Source organism: Loxodonta africana, chromosome 25 (assembly GCF_030014295.1).
Source record: "Loxodonta africana isolate mLoxAfr1 chromosome 25, mLoxAfr1.hap2, whole genome shotgun sequence".
Taxonomy (NCBI): Eukaryota; Metazoa; Chordata; class Mammalia; order Proboscidea; family Elephantidae; genus Loxodonta; species Loxodonta africana.
In genome coordinates this window covers 60,814,215-60,828,423 of record NC_087366.1, presented here as the reverse complement: position 1 = coordinate 60,828,423, position 14,209 = coordinate 60,814,215, and the positions used below count along the sequence as shown (strand labels likewise).

The window sequence follows — 14,209 nt, the reverse complement described above, 5'->3', positions numbered from 1 at the left end:
TGATTTCTAATTAGTTGTCGTCTAGTAAAAGCTATACTTCTTTGAACCAGATCTAATGATCTGACTGGTGGTCATGGTCCCCAGACCTTCTGTAAGCCCAAGACAGGAACCATTCCCCAAACCAACTCTTCAGACAGGGATTGGACTGGACAATGGGATAGAAAATGATACTGGTGAACGATGAGCTTCTTGGATCAAGTAGACACACGAGACTATGTTGGCATCTCCTCTCTGGAGGGGAGATGAAAGGGCAGAGAGGGTCAGAAGCTGGCCAAAGGGACACTAAAAGAGAGAGGAGAGGGAAGGAGTGTGCTGTCTCATTAGGGGGAGAACAATTAGGAGTATACAGCAAGGTGTATATAAATTTTTGTATGAAAGACTGACTTGATTTGTAAAGTTTCACTTAAAGCACAATAAAAAAATTATTTTTAAAAAAGCTATACTTCTTTGATACGTCCTTAAATTGGTGATTTGGCTTGTATGGTAATTGTAGTTCATGGAATAAACACACAGAATATGCTATTCACTAACCAAAGCACGCTTTGGAACATTTGCCCTGGCAAGCGCGGTAGGAGCTCCATAGACGCTGAGGATCTTTGTGTTTTTTTCTGTTTTGTTTCATTTTAGTGAGTGAGCAAGAGAAAGCCTAAACATTGCATAACTACCCTTCTAAATATTTTAAGTTCAGTAAAACCTGCAAAAGCTAGAACCTTTGTAAGGCGAAAAACTGTTACAGAAGGAAAACAAATATTTTCCACTAAAACAAGCAATAGAAAAATGGTAAGACTGCACCCTGTCAAAGGCAGAAATCTTTCGAGACCCAGAAAAACAAAGCCAAAAAACCAAACCCACTGCCATCCAGTCAATTCTGACTCATAGCGGCCCTACAGAACACAGTAGAACTGCCCCACAGGGTTTCCAAGGAGTGTCTGGCAGATTCGAACTGCTGACCTTCTGGTTAGCAGCCGTAGCACTTAACTACTATGCTACCAGGGTTTCCAGAGAAAACAAGGGAGTCTCATTGAGTTTTGGCTCTGACAAGTTTCACTTTATTATTTTTTTAAAGTTTTTGGGGCCAGGTTTTTTTTTCATTAACTTTGTTCTATGTGTTATGGTCAGATTTTCCTAAATGGGTCTCTTTTTATTAACATTAGAAAAGAATCATATCTACAGATCTATATCCATAAGTCAAAAACTCAAAACCAGACCCACTGCCATCAAGTCGATTCTGACTCATAGCAACCCTATAGGACAGAGTAGAACTGCCCCAAAGGTTTCCAAGGAGCGCCTGGTGGATTCCACTGCCAAGCTCTTGGTTAGCAACCAAGCTCTTACCCACTGCACCACCAGGTCTCCGATATCTATATGTGGGTATGTACTACGAATAAATTCAGAGATTTACTGTGACTTGGAAAAATAGAGAAATAATGTCTGCTTTCATTACCTATGTTGAACCCTGAGAAGTCAGAATAGTTTCTTCTTTTTGACTTATTTTCTTCCCTTTGAGCAAAGTGTTGTTTTTCTAAATGGACAAACTGTTGTCATCACCTCAATTGGCTAAGAGCCGATTTGGGCAAATGTGGGTGCCTGGTTGGTGCAAAGGGTTAAGTGCTCAACTATTAACCAAAAAGTTGGTGGTTTGAACCCCCCCAGAGGTGCCTCAGAGGAAAGGCCTGGCCATCTGCTTCTGAAAGGTCACAGCCTTAAAAACCCCAGGGAGCATTTCTAATCTGCACACGTGGGGTCGCCACGAGTCAGAATCAACTCCAGGGCGACTAACACCAACAGTAACAACAAGCTCTCAGAGAAAGTGGTCCCAGTTTCCACACTAAGCAGTGGATGTGAACGTGACTATTTTACCAAAACAAACTGCTGCTTCCTTAGGAGTGCTAGAAGTGTGTTGCTGAACATTCATAGTCTTTAGCGTCACTGTGACCAAATGGACAACTCAACAACAAGTCTTGATTCCAGAGGAGAGTATGCCACCAACTCTTAACTCAATGACTGGTGTATTATTTTCTTTTTAATCACTAGGATATATTATTGATATAGTTTCTCCATTAAAGGCAAGCAATCCTTTCAGATGAGAATTATATATGTGTTGCTGGTGAATTCTACCTACTTTACTTGCTTCAGTCATGTAGTCATGTGTTTCTGTATTAGTTATCTATTACTGTCTAACAACATTGCCACAAACTCAGCAGCTTAAGACAACACACATTCATTATCTCATATTTCCTATGGGGCAGGAGTCCAGGAAGGGTTTAGCTGGGTTCTCTGCTTCAGGGTTTTACGACTGCTATTGAAGTGTTCGTCAGGAATTTAGTCGCATCTCAAGGCTCTTTTTTGGGGGGAGGATCCCTAAAACCAAAACCAAACCCGTTGCCGCTGAGTCAAGCCCAACTTACGGCAGCCATGTAGGATGGAGTAGAACTGCCTGCCCCATAGGATTTCCGAGGAGGAGCTGGTGGATGCAAACTGCTGACCTTTTGGTTAGCAACTGAGCTCTTAACCATTGTACCACGAGCAATGGGAAGAATTCCAAGTCCTCGTGGTTGCTGGCAGCATTCAGTCCTTTGCAGGTTGTCAGACTAAGGGCTTTAGTTACTACCTGGTTGTTGGTCTGAGGCTGCCCTCATTTCTTTTCTACCTGAGATTTACCAACATGGCCCTTTGTGTTATCAAAGCCAGTTGAGTCGATTCTGACTCATAGCAACCCTACAGGACAGAGTAGAACAGCCCCATAGGGTTTCCAAGCAGCAGCTAGTGGATTCAAACTACCAACCTTTTTGGTTTGCAGCCTAGTACTTAATGTCTGGGCCACCGGGGCTCCAAAAAGACCTAACCAAATAGCAACCAACTAGGGGGAACGGCAATCATAACATCGACAAAAACATCTGAGGAGAGAATTCCAAGAATATGTATATAAGGGAAATGGAACAAATGAATGTCACTAATTTGGAAACCTAACAGTAGAAGAAAGACAGTAAATCCTTGTTTAGCACAGCACAGCTCTCAGAGGAAAGATCAGCCAGCACAGGTCCCAATAACTCTCCCCAGTCCTCTCCATCTCAGATGAAATGGGCTGACTAGAGTCTGCTGAGACAGGGAGGGCAGTGGAGGCTGGACATCCGGACAGGCACTCTACTGAGTTGGAGGAAGAAGCTGATGTTCCCAGGAGTGGGAAATGTGTGCTTTTGGATGGAGTGGGTCCTCCACCGAAGGACATTGAATCGGATCTCAGAGGAGAGAAACTAGATTTTCGAGAATTCTACCCACGCAATTCTACCCATTGCATCCCCCTACACCCTCTATTCCAGTCCCGTCCACTCCATTAATAGCAACACCCAGCCTTCAAAATTTAGGCCGGGAGAAGACTAAGTAGCACCACACAGGAAGAAAAGTGGGCCAAGTAGAACTTGCCTTGATCAGAATAAATGCAAAATGTGAATAGAGATGCACACACAAGGCATAGCAAGAGAGAAAGAAATAACAAACCAAATATGCACACATCCAGCCATATGCTGGTGACATCTGCAAAAGGAAATCCAGGTGATTTTCTTTTACAGACCTGATAGCTACTGTTCTAAAGACTTAATGGGAGTATCTGACAAGTTATTAACGAGTCCTTGAGGGAAAGGTTGGGTTTCTGTTTCAAGTGCTTTTGAAAAGACTTTCTAAAACTTTGGGAGTCGTGCGTGAGCCTTTCAGAGGAAAACTGATTTGCCAGAGTTTATCTCTGCACGCAGTACCAAAAAAAAAAGAAAAAGTTGCCATCAAATTGATTCCAATTCATAGGACCTTATAGGACAGAGTACAACTGCCCCAGAGGGTTTCCAAGGCTGTAATCTCGATGGAAGCGGATTGTCACATCTTTCTCCTGTGGAGTGGCTGGTGGGTTTGAACTGCCAACCTTTTGGTTAGCAGCCGAACGCTTAACCACTGTGCCAACAGGGCTCCTGCACACAGTACAACCAAAGGTAATTTGCCAAAAACATAAAATCTTCTGTATCTCCAGATCCTGGGGAAAATATGTAAGTGGCTAAATAAGGCTAACATATCGTCTGAAAGAAGCACCCGTAATGCTAACGTTACCTTGGAATTTAAGAAAATAATTAAATAACTGTGCCAAATAGTGCCTCATTCTGAATATACGAAAATTAATTACAGAATGATTTAATTGTGCCTTTGCTAAAAATTGGCTTAAAAACCAAGAACAGGTGGCTAGAGTCAGAGACAGGAGAACTGTAATGAGGTACCATGAGTCCTAAAATAAGCATTCAATATGTAAAGGATCATAAGATATAAATTTGTTTGTAAAGCAAAGAGTTTGATATATAAATGTTGGCCTCTTGAGCAACAACTTAATCAATTTTGCTCTTTAATTTAAAGTTGGACCGTTTTTCTCTTTCAAATCCCCCAGATGGTGGCTTTTCCAGTCTGGGTAATTATAGAAATGAAGCAGCCTGCATACCTTCAAAGGTATTTTATGCCCCTTAAGTACTTTCTTATTGTTAACCTAGGCCACTGAGTGTGGTGAGGTTCTAAATAAATGCGTAAAAATAGATGACCGTTAATCACTTTACCAAACAGGCTAAGAATGCAGTTTACAGCCACCAATCATATTAATTAGCCCAATTTTTTGTTAGTTTTTAGGAAAGAATGCAGTTCGTTTGTAAACTTGACTTCAGCTTAAGAAAAATACTGAGCAATTTGAAAAGTTTATTAATGGCCTTGTATTAACATATTTTAAGTATTTACCTTTATACTTGCATTGCCAGTATACAAATGAAGATTATGTGCTTTTAAAACACACTCGTAACTCACAGATGCCAAGAAGAATGTTCAGTTCTTCAGGAGATGATCAGGAAAAAACTGGCTAAAAGGCATAGAGCAAACGTAGGGCCTCCAATCCATAATCAAATATCTAGATTGATTGTGTCACTTGCGCTTGTATTGATTTCAGTTGGAGTAGCTCACCAAGGGAATAATAAAAATGTGGAATAAAACTGATTTATGAGAACAAAATAAATCCTTTTGTGAGCGGTAATGAATTGGTACTATTTAACCCTTTCAATCACAGAGTGAAAAAACTATTTATTTTTTAAGAATGCTGAGCTAGCCAAAAGAAGTCATATCAAAAATGCCAATACTGCCAAACGCCATTACACTAAGTTGTACTGCTAGGAAGAAATGCTGCTGTAAACTTGATGGAAGACGCCATTTGACATAGACATACTTCTAGCTTTCCTGGGCAAATGACAGACCTAGAGATCCAAAGTATTATGGAATCACTCCATAAATGCTTACTGTAAGTATTTACATGATTTATAAGACAGTTGAGAAGCAAGAACAAAATATGATGGTACAACTTTAACCAAATGAAGTAAAAATAATAAAGTAAATATTTTCCCCCTTAATATTTAATACAAACAATGGAGGGTTACCCCAAAGATAACAAGGAGATCTAGGGGAGACAGATTTCAGCAGAATTTGGCATCTAAATACACTAGGCTTAAGGAAAATTAGAAAATGGGCAATGTTGTGTACATAGAGTCATCAAATGAACCCACCTGTAACCAGCGGATTCAAGAAGGAAAAAAAAAATCAGTTATTTCTTGCCTTGACAAAACTTTCCCAATAATCTGACATTGACTTAGTTTTAACTTTCCCAAGTGTGCCAATATGTTATAAACATGTTATAACCCTGGGCTGCCCCAGACAATGGCAGCTCTCCATGTGCTGGTCTTGTCATTGAGGAGCTGAAGTTTTTTAATTTTGTTTCATTTTAATAAATTAAACTTAGGTATTAAGTTTAGTTTAAATTCATGATTTGAGTGTAAGTATTAAGTCTGTGACTTGATTACTTAAAAATGTTTAACTATGTTTGGAAGAGCCTGGGTATGAGAATCTGTTCACGAAACTGAAATTTCAAGGAGTCTAAATACAGATCAAGTGTTTCTGATAAAAATTTAACACCTGAATTCAGGGGTAGTTGAAGGGTAAAATATACACTAGGTTTTGAAGACTTGGAGAAAAACTGTAAAGATTTTCGCATTAATAATTTTTAAATTTGATGACATGTTGAAATCATAATATTTTGGATATATTGGATTAAATGCAAAATACTATTAAAATTAATGAGTCAGAATAGACTCGACAGCAATGGGTTTTGGTTTTCTTTTTATTAAAATTGGAACTATTTCTTTTTGTAGAGAGTCAGGGAAAAAGAGGAAGCCCCTCAACGAGATGGATTGACACAGTGGCTGCAACAATGGGCTCAAGCATAGCAACGACCGTGAGATGGCGCAGGACCAGGCAGTGTTTTGTTGTGTTGGTACAAAGGGTCGCTAGGAGTAGGAAGAGACTCAACAGGACCAACAACAACAGCAATAACATTTCTTTTTACTTTTTTAAAAGTGCCCAGAAGAAAATTTCAATCACATACGTAGCTTGCATTGTATTTCTACTGGGCACATTGTTCTAGTACGCCAAAGGAAAAATTAGAATGCACATTTAAAATGCGGGTTCATTAACATCTTAAGCCAAAGGGAGCAAACCTCATTGTACCAAAGTCTGCCAGTACAAAATGGGGTGCAACTTTGTTCACAGAATGCACAGATTCTGCACACTCCGTTGTACTTAATTCATAGTCCTAAGAAGGCTGATTTCAGAGCTACCCGGAAGCGAAGAGCTATAAGAAGGGGGGAGTTGATTTGTTATCTGCCCTGTCAGTTTGGCTTGTACTGTCACTGTGTTTAATAAAAGCACATGAAGGTAACTTTATTTATTCACATTGGCATAAAAAGGCTTTTAAAAAATTAATACATTTTACTATTTACAATGAAACATAATTTAATTCAGTTTGATGGTACCATAATTATTACAGCATAATAATTTTTCTAGTATGATAACTTCTGCACATATGCCATAATAGTAAATCATTGAACAGGAAATAGAGAGTACCCAAAGCAAAAAGATAATAAGAAACTCTATTATCATAAAGAAATAAATTATTAGGGAAAAATGAATATGAACCACTATAATTTTAAAGGATTCTGGTGAAAGCAAGATGGTAATAAATAGTAATTGCAGTTGGTTTGGACTTCCAAAAAAGAGAACTGAGGTCCGAGATTTTTAATATCTCATGGTACAATGAATTCAAGTCTTTTTTCCCAAGTTTTCACGAGAGTTTGGAATTTTAAGTTCTGTTGTTTTCTAAAATCTTTCAATAGTCTTGGCCTAAGATGACACATATGTAACAACACATACTACCCAAGTTTCCCCCTTTTTTTCTTCTGTCATTCTTTCTTTAGTTCTGGTTATAAAAGAAATACTTGTTTATTGTAAATTTTACGACAATGCCAGAAAATATGAAGAAAAAAGCTAAAACCATTTAAAAACTCAAGATGTTCAATGTTAATATTTTAGTATAAATTCTTTCATATTTTTTCACAGATATACATACATCTAAATCTATATGTCATATTTTGCAATTATATGATACTTGCAAAATATGTATGATACTGTTTTTTAACAGTGATAATGTCACAAATATATTTCTTGATCAATAAATATGCATATGCATACTCTTCTTAATGGATTCACCACAGTGAATTTAACCCACAGAGTTGGACATTTAGGAATAAAGTCAACAAAACAAACTCGTTGCCACTGAGTCGATTCTGAATACCTTCCCCTAAATTTTTGCTATACAAATAAATTTTGCCAGGAGCATAATTTTGCAAATACTTTTGTGCACTTATCAGATTATTTCAGAATTTCTGTGCTAATGGATACAAATATTTTAAGCCTTTTGTATTTATTGCCTAAGTTTATTTTAATGATCTCAAATGAATGATTGGAAACACAGATGATTGGTCAAATAATTTGGTTATGGTTTATTGAAAAAATCATATTGTATGAGTTTTATTTGTGATAAAGAACTTGGAACTAGAGCTCTTTTTGTTTAAGGTAAAAGCATCCGTCCTGTCTGTCAATATGTTATATCCAGTTAAGTCCACGTAACAAAGTGCGCTGGGTCATGGGGATAATCTTTAAGTACCTCTGATTTTCTATTTCAAAAGAGCTGGAAGAATTGTTAACTTCAAAAAAAATTTTTTTAAAAATCCGCTGTTGTCGAGTCCATTCCGACTTAGAGCAACCCTACAGGACAGAGTAGAACTGCCCCACAGAGTTTCCAAGGAGCACCTGTTGGATTCAAACTGCCAACCTGTTGGTTAGCAGCCGTAGCACTCAAAAGCCACACCACCAGGGCTTCCACTGTTAACCTAAAACCTAGAGGTATATAAAGGTTTAAAGGAAGTGTTGGTGAAAATGGCATGTTTTTAAAACACAAATGTAATACCAATAATAATTATTTTAATACATAATAAATAAATGATCAAAATCACAGAATAAAAAAAACTACCTATAAGTCTAACAAGAAATATAAGGTCTTCATAACACAAATTACAAAACTTAACTGAGATCTGTAAAATGCCCAAATAAATGGAATCGGCACACTTCTGGGTCCGAAATTTTTGAAGATGTAAATTCCTCAAGCATTAACTTAAAAAATGAGTGTCCATTAGAAATACCAGCAGCAGTTTTCCAACTCCATTAAATGTTTAGTTGGAAGAATATACATATGAGAATAGCTAAGACCTTTAAACAAAAATGGCCAATAAACTGAAGGGGGAGTATAGAAACTTTACCTAAAAGTTATGAAAGTATTTTCTCAATATTTAAGACGTTGAAAACGCAAAGATAAAATCACCATAGGAAGGGTTCGAAGGGAAACAGGGATAGACTGAACCATTCAGAAACAGGCCACAGAATACACACGAATTTAAATCTCTGATCAATTTAGCAAAATAAAGCAACATTTATATCTTAACCCACGTGGAAGGTGAGGATTCTAACACTGAACCACCACTGGCCCACGTTGAAACTCCTAGTTCTTAAATGTTCACAAAACCTATCGTGCAGCAATTTCGCGGTTGGCTTCCCCATGCGAGCCTCAGCACGCAAGTTACAGAAACCCCGAAGTCAGCCTTGGTGTGAGTTTGAAATGGCTTGAGCATTTTTAAATGTTTCCCCTCCTATAAAGGGGAATTTGTTTTTTGTTTCTTTCTTTGCTTGCTTTTTAAGCATGTCAAGCCTTTCAAAGTCAAAGGTAAGACTTTGGAGTTCCCCGCTGAGGAGACATAATTGTCCGAAACATGAACTTGGCCACCAGCACACTGCAGTTAAGAGCTCTCTCCCACCTCCGTAGGCAGAATCCCCTGCCTGCCTGCAGCCCACGGTTAGGATTTGCATTTCACCATCACACTGCCGCCTCAATAGACACAACAGCATAGAGTTTGCGCTTGTTCATTATGTCAAGAAAATAGCCAATTAGGTACCAGACACAAATTCAATAAGCTGCTGTGAGTGTTGTGAGCAGATGAGTGCTTAAATAAGTTTGATAAATTAATGCTTAACTCCATTCTTGTGGAAGAATATGTCCTAATTACATATTTCTATAGCTTTATTGCCCATAACGTGATATACAATCAGAATTGTCAATATTTTCAGTGGATATATATTCTATAGCCAAATGTTTGCGATGACATATATCTTATTATTGCCCGTTCATATTTGCAGCAATAATATAGCAATGATTTTTAATACTAGGTAAAAAAAAAAAAAAGGTACTGTGTTTTCATATTTGTGTATATTTATACCTCCAGAAATGTGTTGGAACTTTATGCTAAAATGTATTAACTATAATTTATTTTTTGCAGAAGAGAAATTTGCTTCACAGATAGGGAGAGAGTGGTTTCCTCCATTCCCGCCCCCTCCCACCCCCCGGGATGCTTACTGTACTTGCTTTGAACCTAAGAATTGTTTCCACAGTTGTAATCCCTGATATATCTTGGGTTGATGTTTTAAAATATTTCAGCTCGTTGTTGTTGTTGTTGAGAATATACACACCTAGGCTGGTATCTTTACAGGAGCAGGTCACCTGGTCTTTCTCCTCAGGAGCTGCTGGGTGATTCAAACTGCCAACCTTTCAGTGAGCAGGCCAGCTACTTAACCATGGCACCATCAGGGCTCCTTTTCTCTTGAGTTGATTTTAACACAATATCTGAAATGGTCAGGGAGAGAGATCCAGGGCTGCTGCTTTATAATCAAAGAACTTCCTAAAAATACACTCATTTAATTTCTGCTATGCCTTTAAAATAAATTGTTTGGTGAATAATTATATCATGTGAAAAAAACCCTTACTTAGTACACACAATGTCTTTAAAATGTGGGTACTTGAAATACTATTGCCTGCTACTTGAGACTTTTACAAGGTTTCAATTTTCATATATTGGTCCTTTATTTAAAAAATGGGATAGAGCTATAATTCCTCTAACCTGTACTTCTGAAAATACGGGCCCTGAAATCAGGGTAGAACCAAAAAACAAAGCCATTGCACTCCAGCCAATTCTGACTCCTACTGACCCTACAGGGCTGAGTAGCACCGTCCCTAAAGGGTTTCCGAAGCTGTAATCTTTATGGAAACAGGCTGCACATCTTTCTCCAGCAGAGCGGCTGGGGGTTTCGAACTGCTGACGTTTTGGTCAGCAGCCCAACACTTTAACCACTGTGCCACCCATTCACCCATTGCTGCCCATTTGACTCTGACTCATAAAGACCCTATAGGACAAAGTAAAACACCCCTTAGGGTTTCCAAGGAACGGCTGATGGATTTGAACTGGTGACCTTTTGGTTAGCAGCCAAACACTGAACCACTCTGCCACGAGGGCTCCTAAAGTCAGAGTAAAAACAAACAAACAAACAAACAAAAAAACCCGTTGCCATCAATCGATTCCTACTCCTAGTGACCCTACATGACAGAGTAGAACTGCCCCACAGGGTTTCCAAGGAGTGGCTGGTGGATTCAAACTGCCAACATTTTGGTGAGCAGCTGAGCTCTTAACCACTGGTCCACCAGGACAAGTGGCCCTAAAATGAAGTGAACCCCAACAGCAGAGCAGAGCAGAGCTGGCCAGGCTGACATCGGCACCCCCCTACCCACTGCTCTACCCTTCCACTCGCCACATTTGCTTTATAAGATCTGAGTGAGTTCACCTGCAGCCTGACCCTCTAACTCATTACAGGGAAATGAATTCAAATTGCTTGAAAAGAAGCTGCCTCTTTTATCTTCTCACTGACTGACGGGCAACTACAAAGTTCTCCGACGGGATTCCAAGTTACAAGCTGTACTGCATCACCGGAACAATCCCCGCAGCGGGTTTTCCCAGAGGGCGGCTGTCAGACACACCGCATTCCTTGCAAGCAGCACTCTGAAAGGGCACGTTTCCTTCCAGGCTAGAACACAGGCATCAAGGACCATAAAACAAAGCTGCCCCTTGCCTCGCACCATTAGCCGTCCTGCAGACACCTTGGAAGTTGAAGGGGTTTCCACAGATAATTATTTTCTTTGCCTTCCCAAGAAAACAAATGCTTCTGTTTTTTTCCCCTTGTAATTTTTACAAATTTTTACAAGAGGCAGTTTATTCTGTGAGGAAAGGCACCCAGACAATCAGGTTGTATGCAAAAGTTTCTGGATTTCTCTAGGTAACCTTGAAAGATGGGCTGCATTTTCCTGATTTTTAGACATAATACCATTTGAATATATTGACCCTCTAAAGCACCATTTCTGGTGACTGCAAACTCCTGGAGAAGGTGAGCCCATCCTGGATGCTGGTGTATTAAGGACATTAAAGATACGCATTCATCTAGGTTAAACCCAGCAGGGCTCTCTTCACCTGTGCAAGCTGCATTTTCCCTTTCTTTTGTCCCTAGATGTGATACTTGTTGAGGGGCAAACACCGTGATACTGATGTTGGGAGGAGATACTGGCTCCAATTGTAAAACGGGAAAAAGAAATTTTTGCAGAAAGGAGGGGTGGCAATCACTATCTTCTCTACTGAGGAGCCCTGGTGCCGCAACGGTTAAGTGCCCAGCTGCTAAACTAAAGGTTGGCAGGTGGTTCGAACCCATCCAGAGGGTCCATGGGAGAAACACCTAACGATCTGCTCCCGTAAAGTCACAGCCCAGGAAACCCTATGGGGCAGTTCTACTCTGTCACATGGGGTCACTATGAGTTGAAATAGACTCAAAGGCATCTAGTCACAACAGCATCTCTACCTAGAAATGTCTTATTTGGTCTTTAAAGCACCCCCTCCCAGATGCCACGCATGTAGTGAGAACTTCACGCCCTTGCTCTCTGTCTCCTAACCTAAAAAAGAAACTGAAATCTTCCACCCCTTGGTGCCTTCATAACACAATCTTTATGTCTCAGTTATAAACAAAAATAAAACCAGTTGCCATACAGTCAGTTCAGATCCCTGCAACCCCACAAGGGTCAGAGTAGAACTGTGCTCCACAGGGATTTCCATGGCTAATGTTTCGGAAGTAGATTGCCAGGCCTTTCTTCCAAGGTGCCTCTGGGTGGACTCAACCCTCTAACCTCTTGCTTAGCACTACCCAAGGACTCCTAATTTATCAATGGTTCCATTTATTTCTCCGGCCACTGCTATTTGGTTTCCTTGTTTATTTCGCAGAAAAGTCACCCTCTGTGTTTTTGTTTGATCACCTCTAGCAACTATTGGGAGCCCTGGTGGCACAGTGGTTAAGAGCTCCACTACTAACCAAAAGGTTGGCAGTTCGAATCCACCAGCCACTCCTTAGAGACCCTATGGGCAGTTCTACCCTGTCCTATAGGGTTGCTAGGAGTCGGAATCGACTTGACGGCAATGGGCTTTGTTTTGTTAGGTTTCTACCTTATAGCTTCTGACTCACCCTTGCCATCTCTTCCAGCCTGAAGCAGCTGTGACGGCTCCACATAACTCTGCTTTGGAACCCTGTGCTCCCACCAGCTCTTTTTTTTTTAATGTATTGCAAAAATAATGCATACTTATTATATAAAATTTAAAAAATGCATGTGAAAAAAGAAAAAAAAATTCTTGATACAACCACCCAGAGATAAGCCTTATATATATATTTTTTCCTCCAAATTTTTATTTCAGTCTTTTTAAAAACAGTCCTCAAGCTAATCAAGTTTTTTTTTTTTTTTTTTTAGGCACATCAGTTCTTGCCACAAGGACAGCATCTGAAGATGCTAATTCAAGACTTCCTTCTCCCCTTTCCTCGCTTTTCACTCTTCTTTTTAAAAGACTCCTTTCTGGTTGGAAGTATATACTCAGGAAAAAACTGCCTAGAGCCTCTGTCTTGTTCTCCTTCTCATATTTGGGAAAATTTTCAGAGATCAATAAAATGATTCAGTCTCACCACTACGAATTTATCGATCTGTTTTTTTAAAAAACGACGTTTTCCTCGCTGATGCCGAAGGATCATTGCCATCTACCCTCTTTCTTCTTTTCCTTTCCTTTTTTTTTAATTTAATTTTTATTTTTTTAATCCACATCCTCTCTTTCTCGAATGAACATCTTTATTCTGTACCACAGCATGAAGTAGGGGACCAGGAGAAAGAGGTGTTTGGAGCTGAAAAGGAAACCGCAGTCCAGCTCCTCAGAGCATGTGAACGTTAACAGAGCTCGAAGGAGCCAGCTCTTGGCACACCTTAGTGCTCTGCTCAGAAACGCAAAGACGCAAAGCAAGCTGTCACTCCGAAGGAAGGTCAATGGAGAATTAAACTACTCACAGAGGATGTCTCCATAATTGTTAAGAAAAAAGCAGGATGCGCGACCTAAGACGTGGCGCTTTCTCCTAAGAATCGGATCTGTGGAGTGTCTACAGGAAATCTAATAATCAAGAGACTGGCATTTCTAAAAAGTATTCTATAGGATCTCTGAATATTCTTTTTCTCTTAATAAAATTGTTTCTATTTTCCTTCTTGACAAGTAGGTGGCTTTATAGCATTTGTAGCTGCAAATGTTTTTAAAATTTTATAAACTGTTGAACGTACATCCTCATCACGCATTGTTTTCATCCTCCACTTAAATAAACAGAATCTGTGATTTTAAAACCAGGATCACCTAAGCCAGATTGCAACTGTTACGTTGTCAGTGATTTTTGGCTTTTATTCCTAAGTTTACACATTTCTTTCATTAAGAAAGAAGTCACACATTCAAACTGTTTCATAAGGAACTTTTACAAGCACATTAGCTATGATTTAAACTGTTAGTTAATTCAGATGCATGGGGAGAAG

At 39.3% G+C, this 14,209-nt stretch overlaps 1 protein-coding gene across 1 annotated transcript in view; it reads right to left on the bottom strand.

Annotated features, from left to right (window-relative positions):
• USH2A (usherin) overlaps positions 1-14,209 on the bottom strand; it is an 894,134-nt gene that overhangs the window by 384,997 nt on the left and 494,928 nt on the right. Inside the window, exon 37 of the mRNA XM_003419876.4 lies at positions 11,068-11,070. Within this exon, the coding sequence (XP_003419924.2) occupies positions 11,068-11,070 (3 nt within the window). The remainder of the gene's footprint in view (positions 1-11,067; positions 11,071-14,209) is intronic.